This window comes from Eleutherodactylus coqui, chromosome 11 (assembly GCF_035609145.1).
Source record: "Eleutherodactylus coqui strain aEleCoq1 chromosome 11, aEleCoq1.hap1, whole genome shotgun sequence".
NCBI classification, from domain to species: Eukaryota; Metazoa; Chordata; class Amphibia; order Anura; family Eleutherodactylidae; genus Eleutherodactylus; species Eleutherodactylus coqui.
Window position 1 is genome coordinate 5,548,343 of NC_089847.1, and position 16,793 is coordinate 5,565,135.

Genomic DNA, 16,793 nt, shown 5'->3' on the forward strand with positions numbered 1-16,793 from the left:
ACTGGGGACAACAGTTGAGGACTGGTGATAAGTGATGACTGGGGAGGACTGCTAATGATTAGTGTTAATGGGTAAGGATTGATGAAAACAGATAAGGATTGGTAATCAATGGGGAGGATTAAGGGCTCCTGTCCAGGGACGATAGTGCATTGCATTACTTGCGGCAATAATCCAGCCGTGAGTAACGCAGTACACGCTTTTCCATTGCTACGGAAAGTGCAGCCCAATGTCCACGAGCGAGAGAATCATAGCTCCCAGGACTCATCGCGGCATGCTGCAATTTGCCGTGATCCTCCGCGGTGAGCCTATCTGTCAGATAGGCTCACTGCAGAGAACTGTCAGTTCTCTCCCCTGCTCCCTGGTAGAGGAATATTGCTAGCAATACTCCGCCTCGCACATGGACAAGGGGCCTTATGATAACTGGATAGAACTGGGAGGGACTGATGATGATTAGTGATGATGGTGAGGACTGGTTATGGCTGTGGAGAACTGGTGGTCATAACTGATGATGTTGTGAGAAATGATGATGATAAGTGATGACTGGTGATGATGGGTGAGGAATGGTAATAAGTGAGGACTGGCGATGAGTGAGATGGAACTGGTGATAAATGATGACAGGAGATGACTGGTAACAGCAGTGAAACCCTTACCTGTGTACCATAAAACTACAGAAAAGAGAGAAGTGAAGATTTTATATTCTACGCTCAGAAGTTTTTTTTTTCCATGCGGGAGATCAATTGAGCTATGAGCTCCCGCACGTGTGATCCGCACTTAAATGGAGCACTCATGACTGGCACTACCTGCTCGTCCTCATGGACAATTTCAGTGTGGCAGAAGGAGAATGGAGGCTTGACGGACAAGAGGAGTGTTAGAGGCAGCGAGGAGACATTTCTCAGAATCACAGACTCATGTCTCTCCTTCAGCTCTTCTTTTGGTTGCTGTAAAAGATGAAGGACAAGAGATGGAAGATATTAGTAAGCCGAAGGCCAAAAATGGAGACCACACTGCTGACAGGGGTACATCACCTTCTCCACATAAAACTGCAGGCTCTGTTTGGACAGCTGAAGAACAGGAGCGATGAATTCACAGATGATATCGGCCGTCAGGATCTTTTTCTTTCCAGACTGTTTCCCTATGATGGCCTGTCCCAGAAGACGTTCCTTCACCAGCTGCAGCACAAGAGGAGTCACATGGACGCCTGGTATTGTCTTCTAGTGTTTACAGTCCACTAGTGGTAATCCGGCTGATGGCGTTACTAATACTCACCTTTGGCGTGGTTGAGGACCCCTCCAACATAACGTCAATGCTCTGTCCAGGAGCCAACTCCATGCGTGATGGGAGGAGTCTGAAGACTGGGCCCTGTGGCTCAGGTTGAGGGGCCCCAGGTTTCAGGCTAGGAAGCTGCTGCTTTTTGCGAACTTGTGAGAATCCTTCAGTCATCCAGTACAGTTGGTGAGTGCGACGACCATGATTTGTCATAGTAAAATTATAGCGACAGAGACCAGCACTGAAGGGAGATACAGAGTTATTACACAGAGGGGAGATATTAAGCATCAGTAAAGGAATGGTCTGTGGGCATCACTGCTCAATATAAGGAAGCCAATATTCACCACTCCACCGGTGGGACATTCTGCCATAACAAGGCAGGAAGTGTATTGTGGGAAGTCTAGCTGACAGATAGCAGAGCAAACTGCAGTCTCCAATAAAGTCATAATAATAAAGAAGCAGCCATGTCCAGTGTGGGACATCTAAATCATGTCAGATTGGCTATGAAATGGGAGTAAAGAGTGTGTGGTGGGGGGCAGCAGCCAGGTCTCGGGGTGAGCCATCATCTGCTCAGTGTTGCAGAAAAGTGGACGGGTCACACTACTCTTAGGTTACATTCTCCCCGGCTTCTGGAGTTACTGCCAGGGCTCAGATGAAGTTACTGTGGTGTTATCTTCCATCGCTGCCTATTATGCTCTGCAGGGAGCACAACAAAGATGATGACAATGAGTAGAAGCAGGATACAAACAGTGACATGTCTCATTAACTGGGGCTGTGCCAGCTACGCCTGCCAGCTCTTATAGAGGCATTCAGGCCCAGCGAGGGTCGTCTTAAGTGGCATCTTATGCTGGCATTAGGTTTCCATCTACTAAAGCTTTGCTCCAACACAAAGCATCTAGTGTCACTGAAACCCCCCGAACAATAGAAGTGGAGGAGCAAACAGGAAACTGACCCAATGTGCTCTACACATTGCCGTCCAAGCCAGACGCCCACCCCAAACTCTCCACAAACTTTCCACTGACATCAGACACTTAACAATCCTTCATCTCGGGCATCTTATCAGTGTTGGCAGAACATCCAAAGACACCATGTTTATGTGGGCACCATGTCTGGCACTTTGTACTATTGCAGAGATGCGGACTGTGGGGTGGAGATACATGTCATCCAGTAATGAAGCAGAATAGCTGTGGATGAGATAACTCTACCGGTGGTAGACGCAGAACAGCTCCTATCTCCTTACACTATTTCAGTCTGCTGGTGGGACAATATGCCCCCAGCTGCTGATGAGATACACCTACTATATAATTACTGCAGCACAGTGATGAGACAGATAGAGGGCTCTCTAAAGCTCCGGGGTAATAGCTGTGTCACCTACATTAGAGGGGGCTTTACACTACTGCTTTAAGGTGTGATGATTAAACAAGGGGCAGACATATAGTAACAGATTGTCTGACCAGGCTGTGAAATAGATTTCCTCACAGGATATTACCGAGCTCCTCACCGATATGTTACATAAACAGCAGAGCAGTTACCTGAAATGGGCCCCGAGATTCAGCACTGGTGCGAATGTTCTGTCGGTGACTATGGTGGTTCCTGTGCCAGTCGCATGCACCGGGATGAGATGAGTGTTGCTATTAGTAATAACCAATTGGACTGTGTCTTTGCAGGCAACCGTATCATCTAGATGGGCCACAAGTGTCAGATGGACCTCTCCTTCCGGAGGCACCACCCCAGAGCAGGGCTCTACCCGCCATAGCGACCGCTTCCGTGTCTGTGGAGACAAGCAACTGAAAATCAGCACAGATCATAATCTGGAAAGGTTAAAGCAACATGAGAGGCACCTGGACAAAGGGAGAAGCAGAGTGACACCTGGATGACAGAAGGAGAAGTAGAGAGGCAGGAGGAGCAGAAAGACAACTGGACAAGAGGAAGAGCAGAGAGGTACCGGGATGAGAGAAGGAAGAGCAGAGAGGCACCTGGACGAGAGCAGGAAGAGCAAAGAGGCACCTGGACGACAGAAGGAAGAGCAGAGAGGCACCTGGACGAGAGAAGAAAGAGCAGAGAGACACCTGGACAAGAGAAGAAAGAACAGAGAGGAACTTGGACGAGAGAAGAAAGAGCAGAGAGGCACCTGGACGAGAGAAGGAAGAGCAGAGAGGCACCGGGACGAGAGAAGGAAGAGCAGAGAGGCACCGGGACGAGAGAAGGAAGAGCAGAGAGGCACCTGGACGAGAGAAGAAAGAGCGAGAGGCACCTGAACAAGAGAAGAAAGAGCAGAGAGGCACCTGGAAGAGAGAAGAAAGAGCAGAGAGGCACCTGAAGGAGAGAAGGTAGAACAGAGAGGCACCTGGACGAGAGAAGGAAGAGCAGAGAGGCACCTGGACGAGAGAAGGAATAGCAGAGAGGCACCTGGACGAGAGAAGAAAGCGCAGAGAGGCACCTGGACGAGAGAAGAAAGCGCAGAGAGGCACCTGGACGAGAGAAGAAAGCGCAGAGAGGCACCTGGACGAGAGAAGAAAGAGCAGAGAGGCACCTGGATGAGAGAAGGAAGAGCAGAGAGGCACCTGGAGGAGAGAAGGAAGAGCAGAGGGGCACCTGGAGGAGAGAAGGAAGAGCAGAGAGACACCTGGACGAGAGAAGAAAGCGCAGAGAGGCACCTGGACGATAGAAGAAAGCGCAGAGAGGCACCTGGACGAGAGAAGAAAGCGCAGAGAGGCACCTGGACGAGAGAAGAAAGAGCAGAGAGGCACCTGGATGAGAGAAGGAAGAGCAGAGAGGCACCTGGAGGAGAGAAGGAAGAGCAGAGGGGCACCTGGAGGAGAGAAGGAAGAGCAGAGAGACACCTGGAGGAGAGAAGGAAGAGCAGAGAGACACCTGGACGAGAGAAGGAAGAGCAGAGAGACACCTGGACGAGAGAAGGAAGAGCAGAGAGGCACCTGGATGAGAGAAGGAAGAGCAGAGAGGCACCTGGATGAGAGAAGGAAGAGCAGAGAGGCACCTGGATGAGCAGAGGAGTAAAGAGGCACAAAGATGAGCAGAGAGGCACGTGGATGACCAGAGAGGCACATGGATGACCAGAGAGGCACATGGATGACCAGAGAGGCACATGGATGACCAGAGAGGCACATGGATGACCAGAGAGGCACATGGATGACCAGAGAGGCACTTGGATGACCAGAGAGGCACTTGGAGCAGAGCACCAGAGAGGCATGTGGACAAGCAGAGAGGCACATGGATGAGCAGAGGAGCAGAGAAGCACACCGATGAGAAGACTAGCAGAGGCACGTGGATGAGCAGAGAGGCACATGGATGAGCAGAGGAGCAGAGAGGCACATAGATGAGCAGAGAGGCACCTGGATGAGGGAAGGAAGAGCGGAGAGGCACCTGGACTAGACGAGGAGCATAGAGCCACCTGAATAAGAGAAGGGAATGCAGAGAGGCACCTGGATGAGATGAGACGCAAAAAGGCACCTGGATAAGAGGAGGAGCAGATAGGCATCTGGACAAGAGGAGGAGGAGCAGATAGGCACCTGGACAAGAGGAGGAGGAGCAGATAGGCACGTGAATGAGCAGAGGTGTAGAGATGCAAATGGATAGGCAGAGGAGCAGAGAAGCACATCAATGAGAAGAGGAGCAGAGAAGCACGTGGATGAGCAGAGAGGCACATGAATGAGCAGAGAGGCACCTAGAGCAGAGGAACAGAGAGGCACGTGGATGAGCAGAGAAGCACATCGATGAGAAGAGGAGCAGAGAGGCACATGGATGAGCAGAGAAGCAGAGAGGCACATGGATGAGCAGAGGGACATGTAGATGAGCACAGAGGCACGTGGGTGAGCAGAAAGGCAGGTGGATGAGTGGAGGAGCAGAGATGGATGTGGATGCATGAAGGAGCAGAGAGGCATGCGGAGGAACAGAGTGGCACATGGATGAGCAGAGAGGCACGTAGATGTGCAGAGGAGCAAAGAGGGATGTGGATGCATAAAGGAGCAGAGAGACATGTGGATGGGCAGAGGAGCAGAGAGTGATGTGGATGCGTGATGGAGCAGAGAGACGTGCATAAGCAGAGGAGCAGAGAGTCACGTAGATGAGCAGAGAGGCACATGAATGAGCAGAGAGGCACAGGGATGAGCAGAGAGGCACAGGGATGAGCAGAGAGGCACAGGGATGAGCAGAGAGGCACCTAGAGCAGAGGAGCAGAGAGGCACGTGGATGAGCAGAGAGGCACATGGATGAGCAGAAAGGCACATGGATGAGCAGAGAGGCACATGGATGAGCAGAGAGGCACGTGGATGACCAGAGAGGCACGTGGAGGAGCAGAGAGGCAGGTGGAGGAGCAGAGAGGCAGGTGGAGGAGCAGAGAGGCAGGTGGAGGAGCAGAGAGGCAGGTGGAGGAGCAGAGAGGCAGGTGGAGGAGCAGAGAGGCAGATGGATGAGTGGAGGAGCAGAGAGGGATGTGGATGCGTGAAGGAGCAGAGAGGCATGCAGAGGAACAGAGTGGCACGTGGATGAGCAGAGAGGCACGTAGATGTGCAGAGGAGTAGAGAGGGATGTGGATGCGTAAAGGAGCAGAGAGACATGTGGATGAGCAGAGGAGCACAGGGGGATGTGGAAGCATGATGGAGCAGAGAGACATGTGGATAAGGAGAGGAGCAGAGAGGCACACGGATGAGCAGAGGAGCACATAGATAAGCAGAGGAGCAGAGAGACATGTGGATAAGCAAAGAGGCACGTGGATGAACAGAGGAGCAGAGAGGCACCTGGATGAGAGAAGGAAGAGCAGAGAGGCACCTGTCTAAGAGGAGGAGCAGAAAGGCACGTGGATGAGTGGAGGAGCAGAGAAGGATATGCATGCGTGGTGGAGGAGCAGAGAGGCACGTGGATGAGCAGAGGAGCAGAGAGGGACGTGGATGCGTGAAGGAGCAGAGAGACATGTGGATGAGCAGAGGAGCACAGAGACATGTGGATGCATGATGGAGCAGAGAGACATATGGATAAGCAGAGGAGCAGAGATCCACATGGATGAGCAGAGGAGCACATCGATAAGCAGAGGAGCAGAGTGGCACGTGGATGAGCAGAGAGGCACGTGGATGAACAGAGGAGCAGAGAGGCACGTGGATGAACAGAGGAGCAGAGAGGCACGTGGATGAACAGAGGAGCAGAGAGGCACGTGGATGAACAGAGGAGCAGAGAGGCACAAGGATGAACAGAGGAGCAGAGAGGCACAAGGATGAACAGAGGAGCAGAAAGGCACGTGGATGAGCAGAGGAGCAGAAAGGCACGTGGATGAGCAGAGGAGCAGAAAGGCACGTGGATGAGCAGAGGAGCAGAGAGGCACGTGGATGAGCAGAGGAGCAGAGAGGCACGTGGATGAGCAGAGGAGCAGAGAGGCACGTGGATGAGCAGAGGAGCAGAGAGGCACGTGGATGAGCAGAGGAGCAGAGAGGCACGTGGATGAGCAGAGGAGCAGAGAGGCACGTGGATGAGCAGAGGAGCAGAGAGGCACGTGGATGAGCAGAGGAGCAGAAAGGCACGTGGATGAGCAGAGGAGCAGAAAGGCATGTGGATGAGCAGAGGAGCAGAGAGGCACGTGGATGAGCAGAGGAGCAGAGAGGCACGTGGATGAGCAGAGAGGCACGTGGATGAGCAGAGGAGCAGAGAGGCACGTGGATGAGCAGAGGAGCAGAGAGGCACGTGGATGAGCAGAGGAGCAGAGAGGCACGTGGATGAGCAGAGGAACAGAGAGGCACGTGGATGAGCAGAAGAACAGAGGCACGTGGATGAGCAGAAGAACAGAGGCACGTGGATGAGCAGAAGAACAGAGGCACGTGGATGAGCAGAAGAACAGAGGCACGTGGATGAGCAGAACAGAGGCACGTGGATGAGCAGAAGAACAGAGGCACGTGGATGAGCAGAAGAACAGAGGCACGTGGATGAGCAGAGAGACAAGTGGATGAGCAGAGAGGCACGTGGATGAGCAGAGAAGCACTTGGATGAGAGGAGGAACAGAGAGGCACCTGGATGAGAGGAGGAACAGAGAGGCACCTAGATAAGAGAAAGAGGAGCAGAAAGGCAAGGGCCCTGGAGAGGCAACTGGACAAGGGGAGGGGAGAAGAAGCACCTGGACAAAAGAAGGAGAAGAAAGACACTTGGACAAGACGAGGACAAAAGAGAAACAGCTGGATAAGAGACAAAGATAAGAGAAGCAGGACATGCTGATCAATGCTAAGTACTGGATGGGGCATAATTACATTGTGGGTAGGATACAGAATGTGATGTCACGGGGCACAAGATATAGGATGGGAAGAGATCTAGGATGGAGTCTGATGAGGGCTAGTTTGGGAGCGTTACAGCTCACAATGAGGATTTGAGATCCAAGATGGGGTGTTGGGTGATGAGGGTTTAAGCTACAGGATGTGAAGTGATGAGGTATGGAATTTATGAGATGCCGGATTCTCAGTAGTAACAGAAGGGGTTGGAGGTACTGGGGAATAGATGATTGTGAGTTAGAGTTTATCATTAGAGACAAGACTACTCATTAATGTGCTGATAATTAGTACTCATTAGAGTGATGCACAGTGTCATGGCTGGGTGCTAATTATCAGTCTCCATAGGAACTCTGAAGGGAGAAGAGAACGCAGTCAATAAGAACGCAGCAAACACCTGGCAAATCCCATACGCCCATACAGAATGCATAGAGCACAAGTGACCTGTCCTTATGACTGTCTCATGGTCACTGACCTGCGTTGCGTTTGCGCTCACCATGCTGGCCTGGAAGGGAGCCGAGATCAGGGACTGATTGGACAGACGGATTCTTCGTGAAACATCAGAGAGAACTGGGATATCACCAAAGTCAACCTCACTTGGATCCACATGAACAACGGGCCCCTCCCCGATGCATAGTAAACAGACTTCCTAGGAAAGACAAATGTTTTGTTGTTGTATAGAACAGAGGGTGTTTTGTCAAGTACCCCTTCCCCCCAGTGCCCTTATATAAAGGGGGTACAAAGACCAGAATAGGGGGAGCTGAGCAGGAGGACAAGACTCACCACAATCCCTCTACAATTGAATGCTTTACCCTCCCATACACCAGGCTGCTACATGAAGGGATAGGGATTTCCTTAATACTGAGGTTGAGGATCCCCGGGAGCCCCCAGTGTGGTGGTAGCTGGGGCGTTCCTTACCAGTGGGGGCTGGGTGCTTCCATACACAGCAATGTAAGCTTTAGCACTCAGCTGCCCGCTCCTTTGGGCTCTCAGTACAATAGGTACATCCACGCTGCCATGTGCTTCAATGATCCCACGTGGCTTTGGGCAGTCATACAGGATACCAGAGGTAGAATTGGACTCCTACAAAACACAGAAATGTATAACTGTCCATATAGCATGCCATCAGGACTACATACAGTACGGACCAAGTGACAGATGAGTCTATTCTCTACTTGTCTGTAATTACACCTCGCACAGAAAATGCTGCACCATGAAGAAATGCCCGAGATGAGACAAAACTCAACACACACAAAGAGTTAAGTTCTAAACAATCAATTTTAATTTTTAACAATGCAAAGTGTCTGTAGCCCAATAACCAGGATGACGAGCGGGACCACCATGTTAGAGGATACAGTCATTAATGCAATGTGGCAGCGATTCAGTGAGTGCTGGAATCCTGTCCTGCGATGGTGCTGACCACGTGGTATGGACCATCGTCCTCGGTTCATCTGCATTACAAGGCTGTGGTGGAGCGATCACTCCACGTCCAATTGTATCCCACTGATTCTTAATTGGAGAGAGATCTAGCAATGGGGCCGGTTGAGGAATCACCTGGACATCTTGAAAGCGGCCTGCTAATGTTTGCTGTGTTGGGCCGCATGTTATCCTGCTGGAAAATGGCATTGAGTACACCCTGAAGATATGGTAGTGCGACAGGCTACTGCATTGCAATACAACGGTGTGTCGTCATTGTGCCCCTGAGGCAATAACACTATAGGTGAATGGCTGTTAATGTTCTGTGTGGTGCTCCAAAATGGTGGAATGAACAGTCTGATTACCCCCGTCACCTCCAGACCCACGCTTGGCAATCATCTTGCTGAGACGGAATCTTGATGCTGGACACCACAATGTGCCATTATCATGCCAGGTAGCTCTGGAGCAACATCACTGCAAGCGTTCACGAGGACGGTGCGGTATGAGGGGCAGTCTTCACAATGGACAGCTTAACAGCAAACCTGCTTAAGCCAGTCTGCGCAAAAGTGTCGCGGATATTGGAGCATCCAAATCTGTCCGTACACTCCAAAGAACGCCACCAGCTGTGGATCATGGAGCCGCTACTGCATGACGCTGGATACGTTGATCTGTGTCTTGCCAAGTGCGTCTCACTACAAAGATGCCCACATCGCTCTGCTGACCACCGTCTCCAAATTCAACCCACCTTTGTGGCATCTCACTGAGTTTCTGCCACATTATGACACAAACACCAGTTGGCTATATGAAGCCCCATAATGAAACCTTTAGTAAACTCGTCCATTGCATGAAATGGCTGTCAACGGCGTCTTAGCGGCATCTTCACTCCTTTATCGTTATCCAGACACAAAATGGCAAGACAATGGCGTTTCCGTGGACATGATAACGTCGCCAAAGTTATCTTCAACGATTAATTTATCCCTTTTATCACATTCCAATTTCACATGATTGGCCCAAAACAGAATCAATTTACATAGCATGTTTGTCTGGACATACCATGAAAATGTCATAATGCTGCACCAAAATCTTCATGGTGCGTCATTGCTTCTGTAATGTGGTGTAGGTCGCCTGTATCTGCTCTCTCCCTATAAAAAAGAAGGAATGACGTACCTGTGGCAGGAACACGTAACACCCCTGGAGGCTGCTGGGATTACGCAGGGTCACGGTGCGCTTATACGGGAAGTGCAGGAAGCAGCGGTTATATGTAATGGCAATGTTCTCCACAAATAATGGTGGCACCATGCACCTGAGGCATGAGATAGTGTCAGCACCAAGGCCAGTACAGAATTACAATGGCACATGGGCACGATGCCCAACTTACCTGGCAGCTATCGGTAAAGCCAAAACCTCCTCTCCTACGCCATCCACGTCCACCACTAAGGCCAGCTCGTAGTTCTTCAAGCTGTTGGAGCATAGAGTCACCTAGGAATATGAAGTGAAATACTGAGCTGATGTGTGCTATGGGGCAGGAAGGGGGCTGCGGTGTGCCATGGGGGTAGATAACAGAAGGGGACTAGGCATTGCTGTTCAATGAGGGATTCCATTATCATGTATGAGGACATTATATTCAAGGGTCTAGTGTAACATAATGGTGACTTTATCCAGCAAGTCCCACAATCCACCACACAGGTTAGATAACGTGAACGCGGGAGGAATAATCGGATCGGGAAATCGCTCAACCCTTGAAGTAGGACACATCCCTGAAGTTACACAAAGTCTTGAATCAGAGTTTTCCATGGCAGTGGGGGAAACTGCTGACAGCATAGAGCGGTGTTCATCTGTCAGCAACCGATGATTAATTCATCATGAAGAATACACACGGTCACCTGAATCAATAGCGGCGCACAGTGCCAGGGGCCTCGGCATGACAGAAGAGATACATAATGCAAGTAATGACACAGGTAGAGGGGGAGCAGCTGTCCGCACGCATATTCTGCAGGGAGGCTGTCAGCACTCCACCACCGGGCGCCTCTGCAGGTGCTTGGGCAGCAGCGCCGCACAAATCTGCAGCGATGGCACCACCATGCAGGCTGTAATCAGACCGCCCCACACTTCTCTAGCCCAGGTTCTCCTTTCCACTTTCCTCACATATGGCCGATTCTAGTTTAGTAAATGGCAGCCGAACTACAACCTGAGGTTCAGCACTACGACTCAGCTGCCCGTACCCATTAGACTAACAGCAGCAGATGTCAGGGCAGAAAGAAATGTCAATGTGCCATGAGATAAGCGGCAGCCAGAAGTGTCCACAGCTTACAGCACCACTGCTCTCCGGCCACTATAGGATGCCACGTACCGGTGAGGCTCATCCCCACACTGCAGGCGGCAGCACATCATAGCGTAGATATAGGAGACTATGAGCAGCTATGACTACAGGTGGCACGATTACTGAATTTACTCAAAGCAGCAGACTATGAAGTACAAACCTGCAAAATCTGCGCATCACATTGCCCTGGAATCTATGTCACAGCAGCGTGAGCTCTGGAGACGGGTGCAGAGCATCAGAGGGAAGCATATGTCATGTCCTCCATCATGCGGTATCTCTTGTAGTGTACCACTGTGTCCAGGACCACCCGATGAGCTCCCCTGTACTGTACCGCTATGTTCAAGAGTGCCCAGTAACATCCCGTGTACTGCACCTCTATGTCCAGGAGTTCCTGATGATGTCCTCTGTACTCTACCTCTATGTCCAGGACCCCCCGATATATCCTTTACTGTACCTTTATGTCAAGGAACCTCCGATGATCTACCCTGTACTGTACCTCTATGTCTAGGACCCCCTAATGATATCCCCTGTACTGTACCTCTATGTCCAGGACTCCCTAATGATCTACCCTGTACTGTACTTCCATGTCCAGGACCCCCTAATGATCTACCCTGTACTGTACCTCCATGTCCAGGACCCCCTAATGATATCCCCTGTACTGTACCTCTATGTCCAGGACCCCCTAATGATATCTCCTGTACTGTACCTCTATGTCCAGGACCCCCTAATGATATCTCCTGTACTGTAGCTCTATGTCCAGGACCCCCTAATGATATCCCCTGTACTGTACCTCTATGTTCAGGACCACCTAATGATATCCCCTGTACTGTACATCTATGTTCAGGACCCCCTAATGATCTACCCTGTAATGTACCTCTATGTCCAGGACCCCTAATGATATTCCCTGTACTGTACATCTATGTTCAGGACCCTCTGATGATATCCTCTGTACTGTACCTCTATGTCCAGGACCCCCTAATGATCTACCCTGTACTGTACCTCCATGTCCAGGACCCCCTAATGATATCCCCTGTACTGTACCTCTATGTCCAGGACCCCCTAATGATATCTCCTGTACTGTACCTCTATGTCCAGGACCCCCTAATGATATCCCCTGTACTGTACCTCTATGTCCAGGACCCCCTAATGATATCTCCTGTACTGTACCTCTATGTCCAGGACCCCCTAATGATATCCCCTGTACTGTACCTCTATGTTCAGGACCACCTAATGATATCCCCTGTACTGTACATCTATGTTCAGGACCCCCTAATGATCTACCCTGTAATGTACCTCTATGTCCAGGACCCCTAATGATATCCCCTGTACTATAACTCCATGTCTAGGACCCCTAATGATCTACCCTGCACTGTACATCTATGTTCAGGACCCTCTGATGATATCCTCTGTACTGCACCTTTATGTCCAGGAGACCATGGGAGCGGACGGTTCCTTTAGAAGGGGTAATAGTGAATTCCCGAAGTCTCCAGTCTCCATTCTGTTGTCTTTTCCAGGATGCCGCCCTGTCTTCTATGATGTGAGTGTGAGTGGTGACGCTCAGATCCCCGCTGCCATCTCCAGGGACCCACAGACGGAAGCTCATGGGCACCAGGGATGTGTTATTTAGAGAACAGGAAAGCGTCTGTGGGAATCCTGGAGAAAGGGACATCATGAAAAAGCCTCATTTATGTTATGTTCGTCCCTGACAGCAGATGTGGAGGTGACACTTACCAAAAGAGACATCCCCAAAGTGTAAGGCTGGCACGCTGAAGTGAAAGGTGGGTCCGATGATGCAGCCCCTGTGGAGAACCATCGCCACATGATATAACCAGCACATATGTAACAGGCCCATGACCAAGGAAGTCCTCCATTCACATGGGAACATCCCCTGGGGTCCCTACCAAACTGTCTACATTACCATATCATGGGCCCCTGATGCTCCACATCCCCTTACCAGGGGCCCCTGACTGCCTACTTAGCATGGGCCCCTATTTCTAATGTCAGTTCTTTACCTTACTGTTACTGTAACATCAGCAGGGGCGCCATCCACGATGAAGTGGAAATCCTCTTTGAACTCTCCAAGGACGCTGCAGCAGAGAGAGATCTGGATGGCCTGGTGTCCGTCGGGTAGGATGATCCCCTCGCTGGGAGAGAAGGTGAAGCAGGAAGCCAGGGCCGAGGTGAGAGGCGCCAGGCTGAAAATCCCATCAATGGCACCTTGGTTTGTCAGAATGACCTTAAGGGAAATGATAAGAGATGGCCGGTGCCATTAGTGGGGGTCATCCTGCAGCTTACTATAGGATCTGACCTCAGCCCCATCCGTCTAGCATAGTCTTTTATGGATAGGTCGTAAATATATAGACTTCTCTTCCAAATGAACCACACAGAGAGTGCTGGGAAATAGAGGAAAACCAGAGTGAGCAGGAAGACTTTGGGGCGCCGAAGGGAACCCCACCAGGACAGGTGACCCCACTAGTGCTCCTCCTATATTATCACTTGTGTCCTCACAATCATTGGACACAGGCTGTCTTTTACATATATCCATGAGTGGAGGAAAGATTGTATTAATGGGCCAAGATGGCAATCTGGGACTAAATGGATGATTCTATATAATGGGGGAAGGGGCACTGACCTCGTAGTTGTGTGTGGACCCCACAAACACTTTCCCAATGTCCAATTCATCAAAGTTGAAGTGGAGTTTGGGCCCCAGACCCTCTCCTCGAATCCGGAGGGGCAGTCTTGCTTCTCGACCTGCAGAGAAGACATTAACTGAAATCTGCCTCTATGCTATATCATATGATGACGGTGTGCTGAGCGCGGGGCCCCGTAGAACAGTTACCTGTGATGTCGCAGTAGACAGTCTGCTGGTATATCTTGGCAGCCTGGGGTCGGAAGAGCACAGTAACCTCCACAGAAGAGTTCGGCCACACGTCGCCCTCCTGTCAGCAGAGACATGGAATGACAATGTGAAATGAAGGGACATGATCCTGTTGGAGATGGTCTGCAGCTGTCTAAGAGACAGTAGGGGAGACTTATGAAACTGTCTGAAAGAAAAGCACTCTATCCAATCCCAACGCAGCTTTCATGTTGTAATGTGCTCCTGCGGCGCCGTGATTGGTTGCTTTGGGCCGCAGTTTATAGATCTGCCCCTTTATGCTTTAACTCCTCACAGTATTAAAGATCTCTGCTTGCTGTCAGTGACTGGGAACATTCTGAACCTCAGATGTCTCTTTAGAAGAGAGCATATAACAGACCCTGCTGTAGTATAATCATGACTAGATCAGGACTCGTTTTCTGTTACTGGATCTAAACAAATGTGTTACAATTCACAGACCGCAAGAAAAGATCTTGTAAATGCTGATGAATGGAAGCACCAAGTCACCTCTTGAAGTCAGAGATAAAAGAGATCAGATCTGCTCAATGGGATTCCCAATCCTGAGCTCATGAGGCAGACGAGGAGAGTCCAGGACCCCGGGTGTTGTGCCCTGTGTATTATATACATATTACAGATCACTCACCGGACTCCACAATGATGACCACACGACATGGGCACCCACTGTGACCTATATTACGTGATGCCAAGGATCGCAGCGTGATATGGGCACCTGCTGTGACCTGGATGTTGTAGAGCCACTGATCTGGTCAGGACTGTACGGCCTCTTATCACAGGTCACCGTGGAGCATATAACACATATAGCAGACCGTATGCTGCGCACTCACCACAGGCTCTATCTGAAACACTGTGTCTGTGAATAACATGGCATCGCTCTCCACTGCTCTGCGGCGGTTGTGAAAGGTGCGGCTGAGGAGCAGGTAGCGTTCACGAAGGCTGGGATCTGCCTTACATTCATCCAAGAAGCTGTCAGTTTCCTCCTCTTCCTCAATCAGCAAATCAGAGCAGAATCTGGAGGTTAGAGACAAGAAGCGATCACTGAAAGATCCGGCAACAGCAGCTTCTCGGAAAGTTAGGTTTTACCTGCACAGAATTAAGGCATTAATTTTACTGATGGCACAAGTATGGATGGCACACGCACAGACGGCACATTCATGGATGGCACACGCACGAACGGCACATTCATGGATGGCACACGCACGGACGGCACATTCATGGATGGCACACGCACGGACGGCACATTCATGGATGGCACACGCACAGACGGCACATTCATGGATGGCACACGCACGAACGGCACATTCATGGATGGCACACGCACGGACGGCACATTCATGGATGGCACACGCACGGACGGCACATTCATGGATTGCACACACACGGGCGCACATTCATGGATGGCACATACATGGATGGCACATTCATGGATGGCACACGCACGGGCGCACATTCATGGATGGCACACGCACGGACAGAACATTCATGGATGGCACAAACACGGACAGCACATTCATGGATGGCACACGCACGGACAGCACATTCATAGATGGCACACGCACGGAGAGCACATTCATGGATGACACACGCACTGGTGCACATTCATGGATGGCACACACACAGACGGCACATTCGTGGATGGCACACACACGGACAACACATTCATGGATGGCACACGCACAGCTGCACATTCATGGATTGCACACACACAGACGGCACATTCATGGATGGCACACACATGGGTGCACATTCATGGATGGCACACGCACGGGCACACATTCATGGATGGCACACGCACAAACGGCGCATTCATGGATGCTACACGCACGTCCGCACATTCATGGATGGCACACACATGGGTGCACATTCATGGATGGCACACGCACGGGCACACATTCATGGATGGCACACGCACAAACGGCGCATTCATGGATGCTACACGCACGTCCGCACATTCATGGATGGCACACGCACAAATGGCACATTTATGGATGGCACATGCACAGACGGCACATTCACGAACGGCACATTCATGGATGGCACACGCACGGACGGCACATTCATGGATGGCACACGCACGGACGGCACATTTATGGATGGCACATGCACGGACGGCACATTCATGTATGGCACACTCACGGACGGCACATTCATGGATGGCACACTCACGGACGGCACATTCATGGATGGCAAACTCATGGGCGGCACATTCATGGATGGCACACGCACAGATGGCACACTCACGGACGGTGCACGCACAGCCGCACATTCGCCGACTGCAGCATTACGCAGATGGAGCATCACTATTTCCGTATCTAGGCAGAGGTCTGTGTATCCCCGTTTATGTGTCCACATCACACAGCAATGTGCAGCTCCACGGCTGCTGGAGAACCACAGGGTCCAGCACACCTTGTGAGCCAGGAGGACTCATCCAATAATCACTGCGTCATGAAAATGTCTGGAACTCTCTAACAGACTTTGTGCCTCGCTCCTTCGCCATTTTGAAGCTCTCTACTTGCTGTCAGTGAATGGGAACAGTCAGTGGCGAGACAGATGGGCTGCGGACTGCGGCTACGTAAGGACACCGGCGCTGACATTGCTCTTAGTTAAAGTGCTTTCTTCAGCACAAGATCATTCA

The 16,793-nt window shown here is 50.9% G+C and overlaps 1 protein-coding gene across 2 annotated transcripts in view; it reads right to left on the reverse strand.

Moving 5' to 3' along the window:
* The window catches only part of HYDIN (HYDIN axonemal central pair apparatus protein), a 110,377-nt gene that overhangs the window by 71,495 nt on the left and 22,089 nt on the right, over positions 1 to 16,793 (reverse strand). Inside the window, exons 9-22 of one of the 2 annotated variants that reach the window (XM_066583641.1) lie at positions 14,986 to 15,169; positions 14,105 to 14,204; positions 13,898 to 14,016; positions 13,278 to 13,501; positions 12,997 to 13,064; positions 12,683 to 12,918; positions 10,324 to 10,424; positions 10,113 to 10,248; positions 8,448 to 8,612; positions 8,026 to 8,178; positions 2,799 to 3,037; positions 1,267 to 1,507; positions 1,026 to 1,169; positions 801 to 938 (exon numbers count right to left, since the gene is read on the reverse strand). In XM_066583641.1, coding sequence (XP_066439738.1) covers positions 801 to 938; positions 1,026 to 1,169; positions 1,267 to 1,507; positions 2,799 to 3,037; positions 8,026 to 8,178; positions 8,448 to 8,612; positions 10,113 to 10,248; positions 10,324 to 10,424; positions 12,683 to 12,918; positions 12,997 to 13,064; positions 13,278 to 13,501; positions 13,898 to 14,016; positions 14,105 to 14,204; positions 14,986 to 15,169 — 2,248 coding nt within the window. Of the gene's footprint in view, positions 1 to 800; positions 939 to 1,025; positions 1,170 to 1,266; positions 1,508 to 2,798; positions 3,038 to 8,004; positions 8,179 to 8,447; positions 8,613 to 10,112; positions 10,249 to 10,323; positions 10,425 to 12,682; positions 12,919 to 12,996; positions 13,065 to 13,277; positions 13,502 to 13,897; positions 14,017 to 14,104; positions 14,205 to 14,985; positions 15,170 to 16,793 lie in introns of both variants that reach the window. The other variant, XM_066583640.1, reaches the window with a different exon arrangement.